Source organism: Pristis pectinata, chromosome 10 (assembly GCF_009764475.1).
Source record: "Pristis pectinata isolate sPriPec2 chromosome 10, sPriPec2.1.pri, whole genome shotgun sequence".
NCBI classification, from domain to species: domain Eukaryota; kingdom Metazoa; phylum Chordata; class Chondrichthyes; order Rhinopristiformes; family Pristidae; genus Pristis; species Pristis pectinata.
This window is the reverse complement of record NC_067414.1, coordinates 70810822-70833742: the sequence shown is the minus strand read 5'-3', so window position 1 is coordinate 70833742 and position 22921 is coordinate 70810822. Positions and strand designations below refer to the sequence as shown.

The following is a 22921-nucleotide window of genomic DNA, read 5'->3' as shown; positions in this document are numbered from 1 at the left end:
AAAGAGATACAGTAACTATGGAGATAATGGATGCACTGGTTATCTTACAAAACTCCAGATTCTAGAGTGCTTCTCACAGATGGGAATGAAGGAAGCAAATGTAACCCCACTATTTAAGAAAGGAAGGAAAGAGAAATCAGGGAGCTACAGACAAGTTAGCCTGACATCAGTAACAACAAAAATGTTAGAACTTATTACTTAGGAAGTTGCCCTTCCCCACCTGGTTCCAACTGCCCATCACCCACACACATCCATCCAGGTTTCTTCTCCCCTGGCCAACCTTTCCTACCTCCTCTCGCACCTACAAGACCATAAGATAGAGGAGCAGAATCAGGCCATTTGGCCCATCGTTTGCTCCACCATTCAATCATGGATAATTTTTGTTTCTCAACCCCATTCTCCCACCTTCTCCCTGTAAGCCTTAACGCCCTTACCAATCAAGAACTTATCAATTTCTGCCTTAAAGACACCAACTCGGCCTCTACAACCCTCTGTGGCAACAAATTCCACTGATTCAACACCCTCTGGCTGAAAGGATTCTTCATCAATTTTAAAGGGACATTCCTTTATTCTGAGGCTACGCCCTTGGATCCTAGATTCTCCTACTAATGGAAACATCCCCTCTACGTTCACTCTATCCAGGCCTTTCAGTTTCAGTGAGATCCCCCTCTCATCTTTCTGAACGCCAAGTACAGGCCCAGAGACATCAAACGCTCAATATATGTTAAGCCTTTCATTTCTAGGATCATTCTTGTGAACCTCCTCGGGACCCTCTCCAGGGCCAGTATATCTTTCCTTTGATACAGGGCCCAAAATTGCTCAATATTCCAAATGTGGTCAAACCAATGTCTTATAAAACCACAGCAGCATATCCCTGTTTTTGAGTTCTAGTCCTCTCAAAATGAATGCTAATATTGCATTTGTCTTCTTTACCAACAACTCAACCTGCAAGTTAACAAGGGAATCCTGAACTAGGACTCCCAAGTCCCTATGCAACTCCAATTTCTGAATTCTCCCCCATTTGGAAAATAGTCTGCGCCTTTATTCTTCCTACCAAAGTGCATAACCCCACACTTCCCTATGCTGTATTCCATCTGCCACTTCTTTGCCCACACTCCCAACCTATCCAAGTCCTTCTGCAGACTCTCTGCCTCCATGACACTACCTGTTCCTCCACCTACCTTGGTATCGTCTGCAAACTTGGCCACAATGCCATCAGTTCCTTCATCACCTGGTTCTATCTGCCCATCACTTCCTCCTTATCTGGCTCCACTTATCACCTGCCAACCTCTGTCACTACCTCCCCTCTCCTCTATCTACATTTTTTTTTCCTTAAGTGTCCACATCACCCACTAGCCTTTTACTCTAAACTCACCCTCCTGACTCCATTCACCCATTCTCCCCCCACCTGGTGTTCAGTGTCAATGCTGGTGTTCAGTGGGGCTTGAAGATCCCATTATAAAAATTTCCAAAAAGTTAATGTGCAGGACAGGAAGCTAACAAAGAGAAATAGTGCATTTACCTTTATTCTGAGAGGATCTGAGTGTAAGTGTAAAGGCATCTCACTGAAAATAAAGAGGGCCTTGGTGGAATTGTATGTAGATTATTGATGTTATTGAATTCAGCTTCACAAGATACCATGTTGGGATGTCAGTTTTGAAGTTTTGGATCATTAGTCCAATATTATAACCACTATCTGGAAATTTAGTTAAACATTTTTGTTTCACATCATAATTTTCTTTTAAATCATGCAAATAGAATCTGTGTGGAGAGACACATTTAGAAAATACAGATAGTGTGCAGTCTTCCAAACATAGAAGTCCGTTAAAGTCAGGGTCGCATTTGCTTTATGCATCTCAAAATTTCCTCCCAATATACAGAGGCTTAAAACTAACATATCCTGAATAAATTACCTGGGCTTGGCTGCAGGAAGTTGTCGGCTTGGCCGTCTCATGGACTGGTTAGGTGGAACCCGCATTGAGGACCGAGGTGAAGATCTGTGAAAGTTAGGATCATGTGCAGGTGGTTTCTTTGGAATCTTTTTCACCAGTCGACTCACCCATTTCTGTTGTTCCTCTGTTGAATTAGCTAATAACAGCAGGTCTTTTGCAGATGAAACATCATAATTTACTGCAAAAGATAAAGATTAATGAGTTTCAATAATAAAAATATACAATTGTTTAATTTGCCTCAGTAAACTGCAAAACTGTTCAAAGCCTTTAGCTAAGGAGGAAGAAAAAGGCAGGTTATGAGCCCTTGTCCAAAGGCAGAAATAATTTCCAGCTTTCCTTTCAATTTCTTTGTATTTTGAAAACTTCCATTAAAACAACCATTAACCTTGTAAATTCCAGGGAATGCCCATTTTCTCAACCTTTTTTTTGAAGTTTAAACCTGAGAGACCAGGAATCATTCTGGTAAATTTATTCTACATTCTACTAAGGCCAACGTAGCCTTCCCAAGATGCAATGCAGAACTGCTCACTCTGCTCCAAGTGCGGAATAACTATCAACCTGCTTGGACTCCACACCTCCAGGTGTAAAAGTCACCATTCCAGTAGCTGCCTTGGATTATCTTCTTCACCAACTCAGGTCATTTCTGTGGTTTATCAACACAGGCATCCAGATATCTCTGAACCTCCACTACTTGCTTCTCAATAACTCTGATGTGGTGTTGACCAATGTCCTTCACATCACCCTGAAACCGACTCTGGTTCATCTCAGTGCTGTGCATATTCATCATTTTGTTTATTGTATCATTCCATGTCATTGGGATCTGTGCCATATTTTGCCCTTTTGCATGTTTTCCCTTTTGTTCTCATGGCCTTTTTAAAGGTGTAAGCTCCAAGTCTTTTGCGGTCTTAAGTGGTTCTGTATCATACTTTTTTCTGAACACTTACCAATGACCAGATATCGTTTAAGCCAATTTACTGTGGACACTCTCTCTCTCTCTCTCTTCATGGTTAGGGGTCCAACTTACCCAGATCCAGAGTCACAACTGGCCATTAAACCTTGTGAAGTACATTAATATCAATCTTATTAGGATTCCATTAGATAAATGATCAAATAGCTTTGGTCTTTAAAATAAATCTGGCTCTTTAGTTACTCAATCCAATGGAACTTATTACTTGTTCATTCTAGGACGGTGATGCGGAAATCTACCCTGAAAATTATGCAAGAAATTCACCACCTTCCAGAATCTGTGGCTTCTAAGTAATGAATTTCTTTAAGTTTAAAATAAGTGCAAGATACACTTAAGTTTCAGTCCTAATATTGTTCACGCATTTCCACTTCCGAGTATATGCAAGAGGAATTCCCAAACAATTGCCAATATCCAGTTAAAAGAAATTTGCAAAGTATTAAGTTTATTACTGAAGTTTCTTTAGAAAAACTCAGTGTATGAAAGAGCCCTGTGCTTTGCTGTTCTATTTCTTAATACTTTTCATTGTGTAATTTTAGACCTCGTCTTAAATAATAGATTAAGTTAAATGTTCTTGTATTCCTTAAAACAGAACTGTGGAAAATCTGTACTATTTTTAATATAAACCAGACATAAAAGGATAGTTAAAATTCTACGGACTATGCCAATAGTCAATAACACCTTCCCAAAACAATGCAATCAGAAACAGTTTTAATTAAAATACAAGTAACTTTTCAAACACTTTCTAATCCTTCTCTTGCAATCTGCAATTTTTGATGAATTTTATTACAGGGGACCTCTGAATTTTAAATTGTAAGCAAATTGATTAAACATCCTATTTTGTGCTACATTTGATACAATATAAATAGAAAACACATTTTGATACCTACCTTTACATGGTGCTATAAGGTCCTCTTTTTTATCTATGTGATCTTTGTGGCATTTGATATGGCAACGGCGACACTCCAGAGCTGGTGGGGGTTTAAACATTTGCCACAGTGGCTTTGGGCAAGCCTCACAGTTGGTTGGGAAATGGTAGAGGGTGGGTATAAATTCATGTCCTTTGTGAGGAATGTAGCTCGACTTCTCTCCCAAGGCAGGAGGCTCCACAGGGAACTCTTGTTCCTTTCTACTTTCACCCTCATTAGCATACAGGATCTAGGGATCACAAAAAAGACATTTTAATGCCAGTCAGTTGTTAAATTTAAAGCAGTTGATCATGATCATTTTTAAGATAATCTTTCATTGTATTTCAAAGGTAGATGCAGTAGAACTCCACTGACCTGAAATATTCTGGGAATCTCTTTGGCATCTGCTCTATATACATCACCCTGTGTAACTTGCCGAACATGGAAAAGTTTGCTGTGAAGAAAAACAGCAAAGTTGCAATAAAATACAAAATCTCAGGTTTTTCTAGAACCAACTATTTACAATTTGAAAACCTAGTGAAAGTTACTTTTAAAGTTGCGCCAGACAAGTGCCCCCTTTCATTAAAACCTCCTTAAACCTGGCATTCTTTTTGTTCTATCCTGAATTTACACAGCAGCAAAACTTGTGGAAAAGTCAAGATATGCTCACTAAACTCACTGTACCCAAAGAAAAACAAAAGGATAATCCGTTTCAACCACATTGATAATGTTACTCTAACTGGGATAGCTGATCCTTCTACATGGGTACAATTTAGAGTACAAAAATTACATGCAAAATTTCTTGAAAATAATTGTTTTTATTAATTTTCATTTTGGAAGTAGCTGCTCAGCTCACGTTTCCAGATACTGAATACGTCATAGCACAAAAATGTTTTTGCAAAAAGTATCTACTTCTATCTTGGGCATGTATCTAACATCATTATATAGGTTCAATTATATCCACATCTAAATTTTGAGAGATACAGTAAAACTCTGATAATCTGGCACACTTGGAGCTCGGGTGGTGACAGATTAGCAAACTTTCTACGGTATTGGAAGTTATTCATACTAACAAGTACATTATAATTCAATTTTTTAAAAAGATGTTGTGCAGTATTTTAATAAATTTCCCAGTGAACCAGGTAAGTTGGAAGGGAGCATAGGAACTGGCGCCTCTGCGAGTTGGAAGGGAGCACGGGAAACATTACCTGGTGAGCCAGATACAGAACCATCAAGAGTTCTGAATGGCCAGAGGAGTGAATTATTGGAGTTTTACTGTACCAGATAATCCAGGGGTACTTTGAATGTTTAAAATAGTTTTTGTGTTCATGATATGGGAAACTAACGACAGATTTTCAGAGGCCACAAAGCAGCATAATTTTATATCATAAAGATTTTGCATCCAATCCCGTCTGTACTAGAATAAATGGTAAACAAAGAAAATAACCATAAAGATAAGGAAACCAATGAAAAGAGAAAAGAAAATAGCATTTACAGTACTAATTGGTAGCAAGAGCCATTTTAGGTACAAAACAATCCAAATCCACAATAGAAAGCTTTTAACAAGCTTATTTATTTAGTTATAATGAAAAATGAAAATGAGAAACAGAAATAATTGTACAGCAAATACACAATCTTGAGAGTACAACCTATACTGTTAGTGTTGCTGTTCATGCACCCTCTATCCAAATAACCAGATCACTCAATATCAAACAGAATGTGGATTCACCACAAATGTCTAAGTTCCTAATTTAATGCATCCCTTACTCCCTTTAAGGTATTGAAGGTTTATCTGAATGAAATCAGTTACTCACTCAATATCCAACACCATAGAAGGATTAGACAACTCTTTGTCTTGCTCGCTGTCATAAAATAGGATCTTCTTACTGCTCACAACTACATACTGTAAAATAAAGTTATATTTGCTTCAGAGAAAATAATGTAGATAAATCCTGAACAGAATATCAAGAGTGCATAATTTAAAATATTCGGATAACTAATAAAAAAAAATCTGAATTGCATTTCTGTTAGAGCACAACAGCTTGCATTTACAAAGCAGCCTTTTCATAGTAAAGACCCTCAATTGACTTGAGACATAAACAGATGGCAACCTTTATAGGGAGGAAGGCTGGTCAAAGTCGCATATGTAAAGGAGGGGTGGGGTTGAATTCCAGAGTACAAAGGGTAGATTTCTGAAGTAGTGTGACCAATGGTGGAGTGAATAGAGAAATAAAAGCAGCTGGAGATCATTCAGTCCCCTAAAAATTCACTCCTTCTATTGGATCCAAACTGATAAATGCCTCCACTCTATTAATCCATCATTTCACAATATCTGTGTCCAGCTTTCTAACCAAGAAAATGTCAATATACTTCAGAAAGAGAAAAAAAAACAAGGATGGGGCCACTACCTTAAAGCCCAACACCTCCCCCTCCACCCCCCCCCCCCCACAAGTCGCACACTATCCTGACTGAGACACATGCCATGTTTCTTCACGTGGGTCTAAACTCCAGAAGTTAGGAGAAAGGACATCAAGCTGATCACACAATCAAGGCAAGAAGTGGAGAGGAGAATGACAATGGGCAGAAAGAGGTTTGACAATGGGCAATATGAAGGATGGAAGCAGTAAAGGTAATTATATGATGGTCTCAATTTTAACGATAAAGTTATCCATATTGTTTTTACACTTGGAGTGAGAAGAACAGTTTAGGGAGTTTGTTGATTGGTCACTGGTCTGTTTGTTTCTCCCTCCATTAATGCTGTCTGGTCTACTTACAATTTGACCATTTTCATCTTTAACTTAAAATATAAACTGGGAATATTTTTATTCTCCAGAACTATCCTGGAATAGTAAACAGTTTGAAAGCACATGGTCCAGACACATTTGATCATATGCTAAACCACTTTTATGAAGGAGTATTCAAATTCCATAACTCTAGAACATGTGGGAGAAAATACTGGGAACAAGTATCAATTCTATTTAAATAATTGATACGTCTTTAACAAATACAATTAGCCAAATTGACTGAAGTTCTTCTTTACAAAATAAACTAAGATTTTCCATGCAGATAATTGAACACAAGTTTTACTATTTCTGCCTGCTAATCAGCCAAAACTTTCAAATAGAATTTAACAATCACTTATCAAAGCTAGAAGCAGGTATATTATTCTCCCATACTGCTAGCTACCATTGTGTGCTCTCTAAAAGAAAGCCAATACTATCTGTGCCACTGGATGTACATTGCCACAACTTAGATCTAACTTAACTCCTAACTACATTTCAAATAATATATTTAAATCAGGCAAAGGACTGCTGGTCTGGTTAATAATCAACAAGGAACTTCTTTGCATACCTGTTTCCGCCACAGAAATTTTTTTGTGTTATTTCTCATGGGCAAGGAAAGCCAACCTTCTAGTCTGGATTCTAAAAAAAAAAGAGAAAAGCAATTAAAAACATTGATAATTAACCAAAAGTTCTGGGTATCCAAATGGGTGATATCAGTAACCCTTTCTTGTATTTCCTTGACACAGGAGGCCATTGATCCTAATGAGTCAATTCCTGCTCAGAGCACATGCATCAGTCCCATTCTCCCAGATTTATCTCCTTGCAACCTATTCTCTCTCACGTACCCATCAACCCCACCTCTTACCTTGCTCTCCAATTCTCCTTCCTCCCCTATTAAAGTTATTTGCAGTAAGCAATTAACACACCAGCAGGTCCTTGGGATGTGGGAGGAAGCTAAAACTTCCCATGGAAACCCCCACTGTCATGGGAACCTGGGCTCAGATTCAACAATACATTTTTATATTCCGTAAACTTAACAGACACTTTTTTTTACTTTGAATTTGGAATATAATCTTGAAAATATCTGCCAGTGTGAAAGAATCCATGGAGCAATTTTTGCCATTCTTAAACTAAATAAATTGAGAGGAAAATCGCAGAACTATTTCCAATCCCAATTTGAAACCAGACTGTGATATGCAGGTTCTTCTTCAGCCTCAATGCCATTTATAATAACATTCTTATGGACTCAGTTAAGTGACTCAGAAGAACCCAATACACACTAATAGATAAAATCTGACATCCAAACACAAACTGAAATTTAAATAAATACCCAACTCTTAAAACACAAGCTTTAATCTAGAATTTGCACTTTAAGCCAGAACACAAAGCCATATAATCAACACTTGAGGTTAGGCTGATCAGCTAAGCCAATAATTTACAAGTTAATAAGGTTATATTTCAGCACTTTCACTAGCTTTTTTGGCTGAACACATTGATAGAAATTTAGTTCCTACAGGTAGATCAGTACCAGAAAGCAAGATAGATCTTTAAAGATAAAATGGAGTTTTTGCAGCACATTCTAAAAATGCTATTTTCTTCTGTATCCTCATTCATGCATCTCCTTCAAACAACATTCTTGGTTCTCAAATCATTGTTATAAAGAACGTTAGACAAACTAATATCTGAGTTTTAATTAAAGAAAGCAAAAAGTGCTTTGTCACATGCAGTACATCACCTGCAGAGTCAGGTTCAAGTTCAAGCTCAGGTTCAGAGTCAGGGTCAGACTGTACGTGTACAATGGGCTCTGTGCCGTCGTCTGAGTCAGACTCAGAATCAAAACCATGGAGGTGAGAATAAGAGGGCTTAGTGTCAATGGTGACAGAAGTGGAAGAACGCTTGTAGCTAAAAGACATGGACTCCGTGGTGTGGGATTGAGTGATACGAACTGAGAAAACCAAGGTGACAAGACAAGTAGAAAAGTGAAGATGTTTAGTTTCCATTGCTTTAGTTAGTGCAGAAAAGGATAAAACATCAATTAAACTGAACAGAAATAGTCAGGTAGTAGAGGAAGAACAGAAATAAGTTAATTATACACAATATTTTTGAGTTTGCAGAATATATTTTGTAGTTGGATGGATGAAACTATTTTTCAAACTGTAATACAATAATTACTTTACAATTCTATACTTGCTGATGCAAGAGTTCAACACAATTCAGTCCACTATCTAATGAGTTACCTTATGAGACTACCATTAGCGCAGTATGCTTGTGCATACTGTGAAAATGGATTTAGTCCAAACTCAGCTTGCTATGGACACTTTCACTATTAATTACACATATGGTCCCAGACCTACCATGACTTCCAACATGACCACCAGTAAGAAGATGCTTTGTGAAGAGTCTTTGCAATTGTTTAATTCCAGATACAAGTTGTGTTTGGTTTCACAACTACTTTTCATGTGATCTCCAATTCAGGAAGAGCATTCACTTTGATCAGATGGGCAATTCATCCCACATCACATGGCACTAAACCTTTACTGTCTCTTCATAATCTACCAGAAACTTTTACTGTAAGGCACATCAAAACATCCCTTTCCCAAAATATGAAGAGCTAATAGAGGGTATTTACTTAGCACCTTTAATGTACATCTGGCAGGTGGCTTGTCAACAAAATCTGCCTGAGCTATGCTCGCAGAGGATTAAAAGAGGGATAAACAAACAGGTTTAAGGAGGCATCTTCAGAAAGACAAATGATTCATCTTGATGGAGGGGTTTAGGGAGGGAATCCCCAAGTTTTCTTTTAAATTTTGTAAAATTTTTGTACCTGAATGAAACACCTATATTTCAACTGGAAATAAAAATCAATTGTTTTCATGGCACTTTAGTACCTGCATATCTCCTTAAACAATGGATTACTACTGTCATTCCGGTCAGAGTGAAGACATTTTACTGTCTAACATGGCTTTCTGTGAGAGGATGAAATTTATTTTGTAAACTCATGCCTGCTGGGAACTAGATAAAGACTTGCTATTTGAAATCAATAAAATGTCTTTGTTTAATGATTTAATGAATAAAACTAGAATTAATCAATTAAATAAAAACCTTAATTAAACAAGTACATCAAGTTTCAGAAAGGCCAGTGCGTAAGGGAACAGTATCCTGAGAATGTTGCTAAAATTGAGTTAGCAGCTAGGAAGAGGCATGACAGACCACCTCAGTCCTATTAAATGTTCACACTCCTTCCTTAGTACAGAAAGTGTTGTTAGAAAAGGTTGGTAATGAGGCAGCAATTTAAAGGGACACAGGAACCAATGATTGGGTTTTGAAGAGAGGGATAAGGCCACCAGATATAGAGTGGAATAGTATCTTTATACATATTAGTTGACATCATAAAAGATTCTGTGGTGGCTTGACGGACTGAAATTCGAGAGGGGGGTGGTACGTGTGGAAGAAACAAAAACTGCGGAAAATGTGCCTCAACACAATAGTGTAACAATTGAAGATGAAGATAGATAAATTTCTTCTGAGGGTTCAGAACCTGGAATTCTCTGCCACAGAGAGCTATGAATGAGCTAGTAAGTCTATTCAACTCTAAGATAGGTGCTTGGACAACAAGGAAATCAAGCATTAGAAGGATCAGACATGAGACGCTAAAGTTCAGAGCAACTATGATTTGACTGAATGGCAGAGAAGCCTACTCCTGTTCCATTCTTATCCTTCCTTAATCTCTTATAAGAACATAAGATAACAGTGAAGTCAAGGGGATTGAGAGGATGAGTGCCACTGAGTTCAGAGGCCAAGGAGGAAAACAGCAAAAGTATCACCTTAAGAAAAATTTATGGCATTTGGATGGGTAGTGCAGAACAAGGATTTTAACTGAGAGAATGGAAACAAGTCATATTTAAAAGATAAGGAAGTGCTAGGGATAGAAAGGAACAGATCACGCAATAAAAGCCAATCTGCCACCACGATAGAGGCAAGTGGGGAAAGGCTTCATTCACAAGGATGGTGCAAAGAGCCAGACTGATTTCTATCAAAACTATAATGTTGAAGCAATTATCCATATTAAGTTCCACATGATTTACTAGATGCTTTGTATAATTATTCTAGTCACAGATATTATGATGAACCAGAATTAACCAGGACATTAAATAACTCGGCTAGAATATAGCTACGTTTTCAAGAATAAGTACCCAAAGACATCCTGTTTTTTAATTTTAGGGAGAAACACACACATACCAGGAAATCCATCATCTGCTTCTGCATCGCCAGGGCCACTGCCAATGCTAGTAGTATCTAGGCCTGCATGTATTAGCTGCAGCTGGGAACGAAGCTGTTCAATATCACTGTCTTTGCTGTCTAGTGCCATCTGCAGTTCAATTCGCACCTGGCTTTCATCTGCGATTTGCTGTGGGAAGATTAAGGTTATATCAGTGAATTATGGCTATTTATACAAAATAATCCCTAAAAACACCACAAAACTCCAGTAGATATAATTAAACCCATGCCCTGCCTGTCTTGTTTTTGTTTCCCTAAGAATTTTACTTCAATCTTTTTCTTGATTAAAGCTGCTCAGATTGATTTTACTTTTATTCTTTCTATACATCAGATATTTTCTACACTTTAGTACCCAATCACTTAACATCTTTTTTTCATGACTTCAATATTTTATCATTACTTCAACATGAACCATAAAGAATGACAATTTCATCATGATTGCTTCCCCAATACCAATATGTTCCTTTCCCTGGCACAATTGATAGGATTGTTCAACTGACCCTTAACTCTAGTACAAGACACTAATTCCACCCATTCTTTATTACTGCATCCTTCGCTGAATCATTAATTCTTTTTTTAAACCTCACCAACACATGCTACCTTCCTCTAGCTACTTTTTTGTTAACTTTTTTTTTAAAAAAGTATTTTAAAATTCATTTGTAGACCTGCCCAGAGCCTTCATCACATTCTCTTCATGGGAAACGTACTTCAGGAGATGTCAGAAGAAACAACATACCCTTGAAGATCCTTTCCCTGCTCCGTTTAATAATCCCCATTTCTTCCTCCAACAGTGACAGATTCCTACATCGCAGCAAGTTATCCATCTCAAAATTCTCCCTTCTATCAATACACCTAATTGTCTCCGAATGCAGCATGTTCAAAGACCTCATTTTCAAGTAACCTTACATATTTTAGCTAACATCTGCTACTCAAAGCTTCCACATTCTATGGAAAGTGGACCTCAATAGAACATAGAACAGTACAACGCAGGAACAGGCCCTTCGGCCCACAATGTTGTGCCGAACTAATCACAATAGTAATAAAATGCCCAACTAAACTAATCCCTTCTGCCTGCACAAGGTCCATATCCTACCATTTCCATCACATTCATGTGCCTATCTAAGGGCTTCTTGAACACCCCTATTGTACTTGTCTCCACCACCCCCAGGAAGCACATTCCAGGCACCCACCACTATGTAAAAAAAAACTTGCTCCGCACATCTCCTTTGAACTTACCCCCTCTCACCTGAAATGCATGCCCCCTGGTATTGGACATTTCAACTCTGAGGAAAGGATACTAGCTGTCTACTCTATCTATGCCTCTCATAATCTTTTGAACTTCTATCATGTTGGTCCTTATATCATAATGTTCCTTCCCGAGTTATTACTTTACAAAGCAACTGTCTTACAAAGGAACTGTCCACATAAGAGTCATAGAATAGTACAGCACAATACAGGCCCTTCAGCCCACAATGTTGTGCTGACCTTTAAATCTCACCTAAGACTATCTAACCCCTCCCTCCCATATAACCCTCTATTTTAAATTCCTCCATACGCTTATCTAGCAATCTCTTGAATGCGACCAATGTACCTGCCTCCACCATCACCTCAGGCAGCGCATTCCATGCCCCAACCACTCTCTGGGTAAAAAAAAAACCTTCCTCTGATATCTCCCTTGAACTTCCCACCCATTACTTTAAAGCCATGTCCTCTTGTATTGAGCATGGTGCCCTGGGAAAGAGGTGCTGGCTGTCTACTCTATCTATTCCTCTTAATATTTTGTTTCCAAGTTAATTTTTTTAAAAAAATTATTCCTTCATGTGGTGTGGCAAGGGTGACATTTATTGTTTTTGAACCAAATACCCCCACTGAACCAAATGGGTTTTTAATGACAATCTGATAGTTCCACGGTCGCTGATACCAACTTCTGTTGCAGATTTATTTATTTGCTTTAATTTAATACATTTCCCAGCTGCCATGTTGCAATCTGAATTTATGTCACTTGTTTAATCGCCAAGGCCCTGTATGCTAGCCTAAAAAACAACTTATGACTGTACCTCTATACAATTTCATTTTCCATTTGCAAAGTTCCCTTTAATTACATTGAAGTAAAACTTTTACAATGTATAGATTTCCCAGAGTGTTATTATTCAATATCATTATAAATTGTTGGTAAGCTTTCCTTTCTGCAAGTAGTCTTTACTCATGTGCAGTTCAGTTACAGCCAACTGGCAAGTCGAGACAAAATTAGTAATCGAGGGATAGAAGGGGAGGAATAGAGAATTTAGGAGTGAATAATGTAATGAGAGCAGTAGTGTTTATTGGAATATAAAATTTTACTGCACTGTCCTTGGCCACTTTTCCACTTTTGAGACCATCTGTAGAATTAATCCACTGAAAACAAGAGGCATGTGCACTGAAACATCATTACAGGTCATTGTAACAAAGCAAAAGACCATAAGAAATTAAAGTACTACTACATAATAAAGTGAACAAAATCTGTACATTTCACATTTGGGGTCTTAACTAACAAAAATTTCTATCTTTGCCTGCAGAGCAAACTTCATGCATCATCTTACCGCTTGCATTTCATTGAGCTCTCTCTGGTATTTGATCATCATTTGTGATAATTTTTCCCGCTCTGACCTTAGCTCCAATTGCAGTTTTCGATTTTCTTTTTCTTTTTTACGAACATCAGTGTCATTTCCACGCCTCCCATGGTCCCTCTTCATATCCTTACGATTCATAATTTCAGCTAATTTGTTGACAGCCTAAAAAATAAAATATTTTCCTGAGAATTTCCACTCAAGAATGCAATTTCTTCAGCAAAGAACAATTTGCCCACTGAGAAGTCCCAATGTATCTCTTGAGAAAATCTTTCACTTGTGTCAGTTAATGAATAAACATCTACATATTTTATCAACCATATAATATGCAACATGCAACTTTACCCAACTGAGCAGATTTGACTCCAGTATTCAGATATTATCTGCATCTCCAAGCACCTCAATAAAGTTGCATTCCAAAGGTATCTTAATGAAAAATGTTACTATTTGTGCTAATATGATCAATAAATTGAAATTATTCACTTAGCTTTTAATAATGGCCTATTTACAATGTGATCTGTGTGGTGCTCTTGCAATTCTTTATTGTAACAGAATCACAGAATAATACAGCAGAGATGACGAGCATTCAATTAAAAAAGTCATAACATTTTCAAACTGGAGCAGTAGAGACTTAAATCCTAAACTATCACCTAGAGCAAGATTAAATAATTAAATTCAGAAACTTAATTGCAACAAAACTAATTTGTACTTCATGTTTAAAACTTGCTGACTTCTGGCAACTCAAGAATTGTTAAGGTCACCATTTTTCTTTAAGGTTTGTACTGATTAAAAATTTTTAACATGGAATTGCATTTTTTCTGTTCCTGAATAAAGGAATCACATCAGTAGTCCAATTACCCCTGCACACCTTACCCAAAATTTTTTTTTAAAGAAATATTCTTCTCTTCCCAACTTCTTTTAGAATGCACTGTACAATCTAGTCACATCCAGGTGTTATTTCCTCAAGCAAATCCCTTGGATTATCAATTTGCTCCCCCCTCCCAATCTTAAATGTCTTCATATTTTTGTTCTCCTCTAATACTTACGTCAATTTCCCTCCAATATGCTGTTCAATATTTCACTGTCATTGCAAGTTAATTTTCTATAGATATCATTTTTTAATTCCTTAACAATTTCATTTTACATTTCCTCTTTGCATTCCTAATTTTTCCCTACATTACTTTCCTAATCTACTTATATTCCTTTTTATTTTCTCCTCCCTGCCTTTGTATTCATTTATTTTTAGCCTTGTGTTTCATTTTTGAAAATTTTTTCTTAAATTGAGAAATGCATTTCTCTTGAATGCTACTGATTGTTGCTCAAAATATATCCCACCACTTCTCTGCTGTATTGCCTGTCATTTCCCTCCCCCCCAATTTACCTACCGAAATTATGTTCTGCACCTCTCAAGCGCAAAAAAGGGGTGTGAAAGAGTGAACCTATGCCTTCTACTGGCAACCCAGAACAAAAGAATACAAGTTTAATGCTAATTGATTCAATACTAAAGACAAGCACTACTTTTAATCAAGAACTGTGGAACCCTAGAAAACTCTTCTCTAAAAAGTTGCTGATGCCAGGTCAACTGAAATTTTAATGGACAGGATCACTTGATCCACTGACATATTTGGACATTCAAGCAGCAGGAGATTGAACGATGTCCCGAGGAGGAATGGGGCCTCTGACTCTGAATTAGGTGGGAGGTGACTGCATTTAAGATGTTACCTTATGATTCCGGTGATATAGGTCAACAGAATCTAACATTCATTTATTCAACCGGGTAACTGTGCATTCAGGGACAGGCAAGGCAAGAGTTGTGAATGTTCATTTGCAAAGTGAGACTTTGCAGACCAGAGCAGCAAGGAGTGCTTAACAGTACAGAAATGCCTGAGACAGACTCATTGACAAAAATAATTACAAAACCAGACACACTAACCTGCTCAGAGTTTCAGCCTAGAGGAGAAACACTGTTCACAGTCCCTTCCTGATTGTGAGTGCCTGTGTGAGGTCACAGGACAACAGGTAGGTGCTTAATAAGTTTTTTTCTTTCATTTTCACCATCTATTCTGATTGGTCAAGTGGTTCAAATGAGGGCATATCAGTGTGACCAAGTTTAAAGTGGTGAACTCTAATACAAATTGAGCAAATACAACCAGTTAATCGGAACAGATGGCTGGGTAGACAATGTATTGTAGTTGCAACATCTGAGAACTGGTGGACCCCATTGTACTGGGGAAGGTGAAAACTGTCCCACTGGGATGGGTTACACATGCTGGGACCATTGTCCTGGTGAATCGCATAAATATGGTTGAAGTCAGGGCTATAAACTAAATATGAGAGGGAGGACTCCAAGAACAGGATGTTTAATAAATCAAGAGGAAATGAGGAGAGCAATGGTGCAGGATAGCAAGGGGGATATTGACAAATGAAGTGTAACAGGCTGGGGCAGAAAATGTAAAAAGTATGCAGCACAAAGCAAATCCAGTTAGTAAAAATTATATTGGAAGAAAATCAAAGCTCAGTCTTATTTTGAATCCAGGACAGCACAGATAGCAACATGCGTGTACAATCTAATACCCATCACAGAGACATGGTTGCAGGATGACCACAAGTAGGTGCTCAATATTCCAGGTTATACCAAAAGAACAGGGCAAAAAGGAAATGAGGCAGGATAGCTTCACTAATCATGGAAGGTATCAGAGTAGTGTTGAGTCATGATATAGAGGCAGTGGAAGGTAATGCAGAATTGGGTTGAAATCATGAATAGCAGGGGAAGACACTGGTGATAATGTCTACAGACCCCCAAAATGTGACCTCTTGAGAGGGTAGAACATAATTGGGGAAATATCTAGAGTACGTTTGAAGGAAACTGCAAATGTCATTGAAGGTTTTAATCCACATATTAATTGGATAAACCAAACTGGCAAAGATATCGTGCAAGAAAAATTTGTGGAATGCATCAGGGATCACTTCTTAGAACATTATGTCACAGAATCTAGCTGGGAACAGGCTACTTTAGATTTAGTCACGAGTAATTAGGGAGGATTAGTAAGAGATCTTGTGGTTAAAGATCCCCAAGGAGATGGTAATCACAATATGATAAAGGTCCAGATGCAGTTTGAGGGTGTACACCACAGGACCAAAATTACTGTCTTCTATTCAAATAATTATAACTGTATGAAGGTAGCCTACTCCTACTTTGTGTTCAGAGTTCAGCTAATAAAATCTGCATTGTCCTCCAGTGCTCCGAGTGCGCTATCTATCCATTATGTATGGAGTCTGTCCAAAACAGAAGCAGCATTCAGGAGAGAGAGGAAATGATTTGAAAATAGATCAGGCATCCTTTTCTCCCCAAGATTTGCAGACATTAGGTTGCACATTTTAAGACTTCAGACTTGGTGAGGAGCAAGAGGTTTAGAGGTCATTGGAGGAGGAAATTTTTTCACCCAGAGAGTGGCTGCAATCTGGAACACACTGCCCAAGAAGGTGAAGAAGACAGGGACTCAACACCTGGGAAGCATCTGGATAAGTACTTGAATTGCAAAGGCATTGGAGGACTCAGATTAACATAGATAGGAGTTTGATGGTCAGCACGGGCATGGTGGACTAGTCTGCTTCTATGCTATGTGACTCTATGACTCCAAGACCGTTCACTGACAATAATTCCTGCCATTTTGTTTGCTGAACTTGTAATTATCTGTTCACGTTCATTTCAATTACAATGATCAAGTGGCAACTTCTCATCTCAGCATGCAGCCTCGCCAATTGGCAGAGTAACGGTAAGAAGAAAGTGCAACTGTAGTGTTGGCTAGGATTATTAAAGCCACAGACCAGTAATTCTCACTGAACCAGCTGTCACTGTTGCTTGACAAATGGCTGGAATTAACAGAATAATCTGTGGAAGTTACAACATTGTTTTATTGAGAGTATATTAGAATGAAAACTTGGATACATGCTTAACAATGTATTTTTTTGATTGGTCTTCACAATAAACAACCTTTGCTATAGTTCCATTATATTCTACCATAAATATTCAGATGCTACTGTATGTTTGGTCATTTTACTAGATCCCTATTGCTTCTTAAAATAACAGATCATTGAAGATCAGTGCTTAATTGCTATTGCTTCCAAAATCCTTAAGTGAAAATAACACTGAACTTCAGTACACAGTTGGAAGGTTTGTATAGTTTGCATGTGGGATCCATGACCAAGCTCACCATGGATCCCATGTGCCTTAACTCTAGACTAATGCATCATATGGGTCCTTGTCAAATACTTCACTAAAGTCCACATAGACAACATCTACTGCCCTGCCACAATCCATCTTCTTAGTTACATCCACAGAAAAACTCAAATTAGTAAGGCTGCATAAAAGTAACTGAACCAAATTACTTAAGAAAATGAGAAGGTTCCTCGTGCACATCCTAGAAGGTTCAAGAACACTATGCAAAGTGGATTAAGGGAAAAGTCAGTGTGTACTGGTCTAGAGACTGAAGCACTGGCACCGTTGATTTAAGATACACCACCATTCATTTTTGGTGGTGGTCATAATAAGAAATAAAACCTGAAGAAATATTGTAGCTAAAACTTGAGGACCTGTTCACTACAACATGAAAGCTAAATTAATACTGATTTAATTGAGCCATTAGACAGAAAAATCCAGTGCCATTTAAATATGATGCTTAAATTTAAACATGTTCTATGGATGTGCTACAGTTATGCCACAATCACGCTGTTAGAACCATAGAACAATACAGCACAATACAGGCCCTTCAGCCCACCATGTTGTGCCGCCAATTAAGATTTGATTCCTTTATGCTTACCTGTGTTTTGAGCGTCCTCTCATTCAGCAATTGTTTGTCATACTGGACTTTAATATTGACTAGATTTGCATCTTCTTCTTTCAGTTTGTTAACCTCTGAAACAAAATGCAAAAACATTTTAGGTTCTAGCATCTGAGAGCAAATTACTATTATTGTTGTCATTGATCTTAAGTGTAAACTCTCTCCCTCCTTAGATGTTGCCCGACCTGCTGAACATATTCAGCACTTTCTGCTTTTACTTCAGATCCTAACAAACCAGGATTGTTCCTCAGGTCTTCACAAATTTAATTTGTACAAAATACCAGGATAAAAGCTGCTAATGCAGATCAACTACCAATGATTTCGCAATTTGGCAGGTAGAGTTGAAAATGGTTTCTGTTGAGGAGGTGCCACATAGCTCAATATTTTATAAAAATAACTTACAATAATGTTAGGTAATATGCTCATTGGAACTTCAGAAATGAAACACTTCTATCTTTGAAGTTCAGAGACCTCTTAAGATTTTGTATGCAATTTACCAAAAGTTATTAACAATGCTGCAATTTTAGAGTATATACAGTTTTAACCTTCAACTTTTTTTTTGCATTTCAGGTCACATTCATGACATACCAATAATACCATAAAAAGGATTCAGTCCCTGGAGCCTAATGAGCATTCATGCTCCCCACAAACACCATCCTCTTACCCTATTCCCAGTTGATTCCTCGAAAATAATGAAACATATTGATCAGTGTTCTGACTGTAATCCATGACATAGCCTCCACAGGGTCCAGATATCCAAAAATTCATAATCTTTGAGTGAAAAAATATCTCATTTCAGTCCTAAATGGACTATCCCTTTATTTTGAATCTGTGATCCCAAGTTCCAGTGCTCTGTGAAATATTGCCAATGGATCAATGTCCAGTTGGCAGAGCAAATGGTATGCAGAGAGTTGTGGCCACAGCTCAGCACACCACAAAAACTAGCCTCCCTTCCATGGACTCTGTCGACACTTCTCACTGCCTCAGGAAAGCAGCTGAAATAATCAAAAGACCCCGACTACCCTGGACATTCTCTCCCCCCCACCCCCACCCCCAAAATCAGGCAGAAGATACAAAGGCCTGAAAGCACATATCACCAGGCTCAAGGACAGCTGCTATCCTGCTGATATAAGACTATTGAATGGACCTCTTGTATGATGAGATTGACTCTTGACCTCACTCTACTTTTTCCCTTGTACTACCTCGATATACTGAGGTGAGGAAATGAGCTGTATGGATGGCATGCAAAACAAAGATTCTCATTCTACCTCAGTACATGTGACAATAATAAACCAATTTACCAATCTTGGTTTCTTGCAAATGAAATTATACACGTCCAATGTTGAACACCCTCAATAATGCATAGAAGTGTCAACCTAAGTAGTTGATTTATTATTATCACAGGTACCGAGACACAGTGAAAAGCCTTATGACTAAATAGGGATATTTAATCACACCAGTTATTTTTTTAATCCTCTGGACACTGTGAAACACTTCAGTCAGCAATTTTTTTTACATGAAGGGTAGCAATGATGTCAGCAAAAGGGCTATTTCATAGTCATAGAGAATACAGCACGAATACAGGCCCTCCATCTCAGCCAGTGCATGCCAACCACGGTGCCCAACCAGCAAGTCACAATTTCCTTCATTCAGCCTATATCCCTCTAAACCCCACCCCATGTACCTATCCAAGTACTTCTAAAATGATACAATTGTACCTGCCTCAACCACTTACTCTAGCAGCTTATTCCATATACAGATCACCAGCTCATTCACCAGATGGCCATAATAGTGCTATGTCATAAAAGTTTACTTCATGCACGTAAAACAACGTGGATAAAAGACCTTCATCCTGCATGACCTAGTTGTATTTGATGATGACAGTGTTGCATGCTTTTATTTTTCCTTCAAATGCCAAATTAACAGAGCTCACAGAAAGCTAATTCAATTGTAAATAAAGAAATAGCAAATATCTGTATTATTTTGAAGTTTTGTTTGCACTCACGGTCCTGAAGCTCCTTCACTTTGTTGTTGAGTTCCTCCTTCTCACTTGCAAGATTTGCTACATCAGCTGTTAGTGTTCTATTGGTCTCCTCCAGCTTAAAAGGAAGTTACAATATTTAATTCCAACAATTTTTAAAGTACACAAATGCTACACCCTTAAATTCGTTTTTTCTTGCCAATTGTGTAAGTTTCAAAGTACACATCATAATTGTTTCCAAGTTGTCAGTTTTATATTGGCTAATTCTGCTCAAGGAAAATGGACCTAATTTTTTTTACTTCTTCAGCAGGAAGATCAGGTGCTCAAGATCTAGCCAAATAAAAACAACCGATCTGCAGCATCTCTGATTTAAATGCAAACATATTACATTGCAGGAAATTAAAACTGTTCTATCCCATACTAAAAATGTTTTCTAATGAAACAGAATATCACCATGTACAAAGAGGCCATAAGACCCATGAATTAGGTATCACCTCCATTGCAGATCAATCCTCTTCATCCACATACCCACTCTTTTCCATTCTTCTTGCATTTTTAAAAAAAATGTTTATTCAATTGTCTTTTGAAGGTTGCTTTTGAATCAGCATGAATCACCCTTTCGGTGTCCAGTCCAGATCCTAACAATTCATTGAATTAATAAGACTTCTGTTCCTTTTGCCAACCAGATTAAATCCTTGAACAAATGGAATGTTTCCTGTTTCTTATTTTACCCAAAGTCTTCATTATTTAAACACTTTTATCAAATTGCCTCAATCTTCCCTGATGCAGGGAGAACCATGTTATCCTGTCATGTCATCTTCCCTACTACAGGGAGAACCATGTAACTGTGTACCATCTCAAGAAAGCCAGATGTAACTGATTCTGCAATATGGCTATATTTTGTGCAATTTGTATTGCGACCATATTCTGAGTCACTTTGTTCTTTATAATATTTCAGCTGTCAGTGGACCATGTGATAAATAAAATTTACAAACCACAAAGACTTTAAAATTACATGGTGTACAGTTGAAATCAGATCTGTATCAAACCAGCCCTCAGTCTAATCAGTACTCTCACAATGTTCTTCAGTCTTCTCCAAGATCACAATTTCCTTTCCAAGCCTGCCATTGATCCTCCTTTATTGGGAACTTGAACTCTCCACTGCTTTCAAGAAGCAACAAGCACAACCATTACCATTGAAATGTCTGTGCATTCCACTGATGTGTTCCCCAGATTTCTGATCTCCAAGGTCCTCTACTGATGTTCTGCTCAAACTGTTTCATGCTCCAGTGCACTCACTTCTCCACACTGCCAACATTGACATTTTCTGTCACATCCACTGATTGCACTTCCTCATCCACAACTTATTTCGAAGACTGACTGCCAAATGACCAGCCAACCATTTAAACCTAGCTGGCTGCTGCCTGGAAGTTAATTAAAAATTGATCATTTGGTTCTGCTGTTAAACTTGAGAGGATGTGAGCAAATTTAGTTGTTCCAAATTTCCTGACAACTGGAGCTTCACCTAACCTACTCTACCCCACTACCCAACCACTTCCATGTAAAATCAAGGCAAATAAAGACTCACATCAGTTTTTGGCATTATGATCAACAATGCATATTATGTACTCCATTTCTGAATATATGTAGGAAGGATTGAGGTTCTTTGGGCAAAAATAGAACATTTCAGTGCCACCATACATTTGGTTTTCAATCAATTACATACTGTAACTTTCGGTAACAGTGACTCACAGATGCAATAGTAGCATCCTTTTCCGCCAATTCTTGCTTGTGCCTCGCCATCATCTCCTTAATTTCAAGCTCCTTCATAATTTTCTCTTTTTCCAAATCAGAATATTGTTCCTCTGCAATTGAGCGTGCAAGCTGCTCAGAATCTGCTTTCGTCAGTGTGATCTCAAGCTGTGCTGCCAAAGAATCTCTGCACAGAATCAAACAAGTACAATCAACTCAATATGGATGCTCACAAAAAAAACAAAACAGCATAATTAGACTTCTAATTTAGGACTTGATTCACGAAAACCTATTCTGAGAATAAGCTATTAAATTATTTTTAGTCTAGCCAACCACTTAGATAAGCAATCTTTTTCCCACAAAATTTCAGATGCTGTCCATAGTAACATTTTATTTTGTGGTATTTATTCTTCCAAGCATTTTATTGGTTAATACATAGCAAACATTACCTAGAAATTTTGTGCTTTGATCTGAACTTTTTCTATTCCAAGTTGATAAATAATGTGCCAGATCTCACTGGAAATAATCACTGAATTTAGCCCTTGAATTGTCTTCAAGCCTAAGACTTCAAGCTGCATGATTAAGCAGTCTCAAGCTTGCTGAACAACAATTGCATTGCCAACTGTTCAATATGCTCTACGGCTAAATTCCACATATTGTCCAGAGACAGACATCACCTTATGATGATTCCCCAGCATTTTTGCTGAGATCTCCCTAAATTCAATGGTGATCCTACAGATGTGAATATCAAGGGGAAGTTGTCTATATTTTCAATTATTTTTGTTCAATTTATTGTTTTTAAATTTAAATGACTTAAATTTATTTTAACTGTACTTCCTAACAAAAAATTGAATGC

General features: G+C 37.7%; 1 protein-coding gene across 1 annotated transcript in view; it reads right to left on the bottom strand.

Annotated features, from left to right (window-relative positions):
• Positions 1 to 22921, bottom strand: part of rock2a (rho-associated, coiled-coil containing protein kinase 2a) — a 131990-nt gene that overhangs the window by 6901 nt on the left and 102168 nt on the right. Inside the window, exons 22-31 of the mRNA XM_052024497.1 lie at positions 22066 to 22252; positions 20338 to 20431; positions 18312 to 18406; positions 13465 to 13656; positions 10847 to 11015; positions 7176 to 7246; positions 5639 to 5727; positions 4200 to 4278; positions 3807 to 4074; positions 1914 to 2130 (exon numbers count right to left, since the gene is read on the bottom strand). Coding sequence (XP_051880457.1) covers positions 1914 to 2130; positions 3807 to 4074; positions 4200 to 4278; positions 5639 to 5727; positions 7176 to 7246; positions 10847 to 11015; positions 13465 to 13656; positions 18312 to 18406; positions 20338 to 20431; positions 22066 to 22252 — 1461 coding nt within the window. The remainder of the gene's footprint in view (positions 1 to 1913; positions 2131 to 3806; positions 4075 to 4199; positions 4279 to 5638; positions 5728 to 7175; positions 7247 to 10846; positions 11016 to 13464; positions 13657 to 18311; positions 18407 to 20337; positions 20432 to 22065; positions 22253 to 22921) is intronic.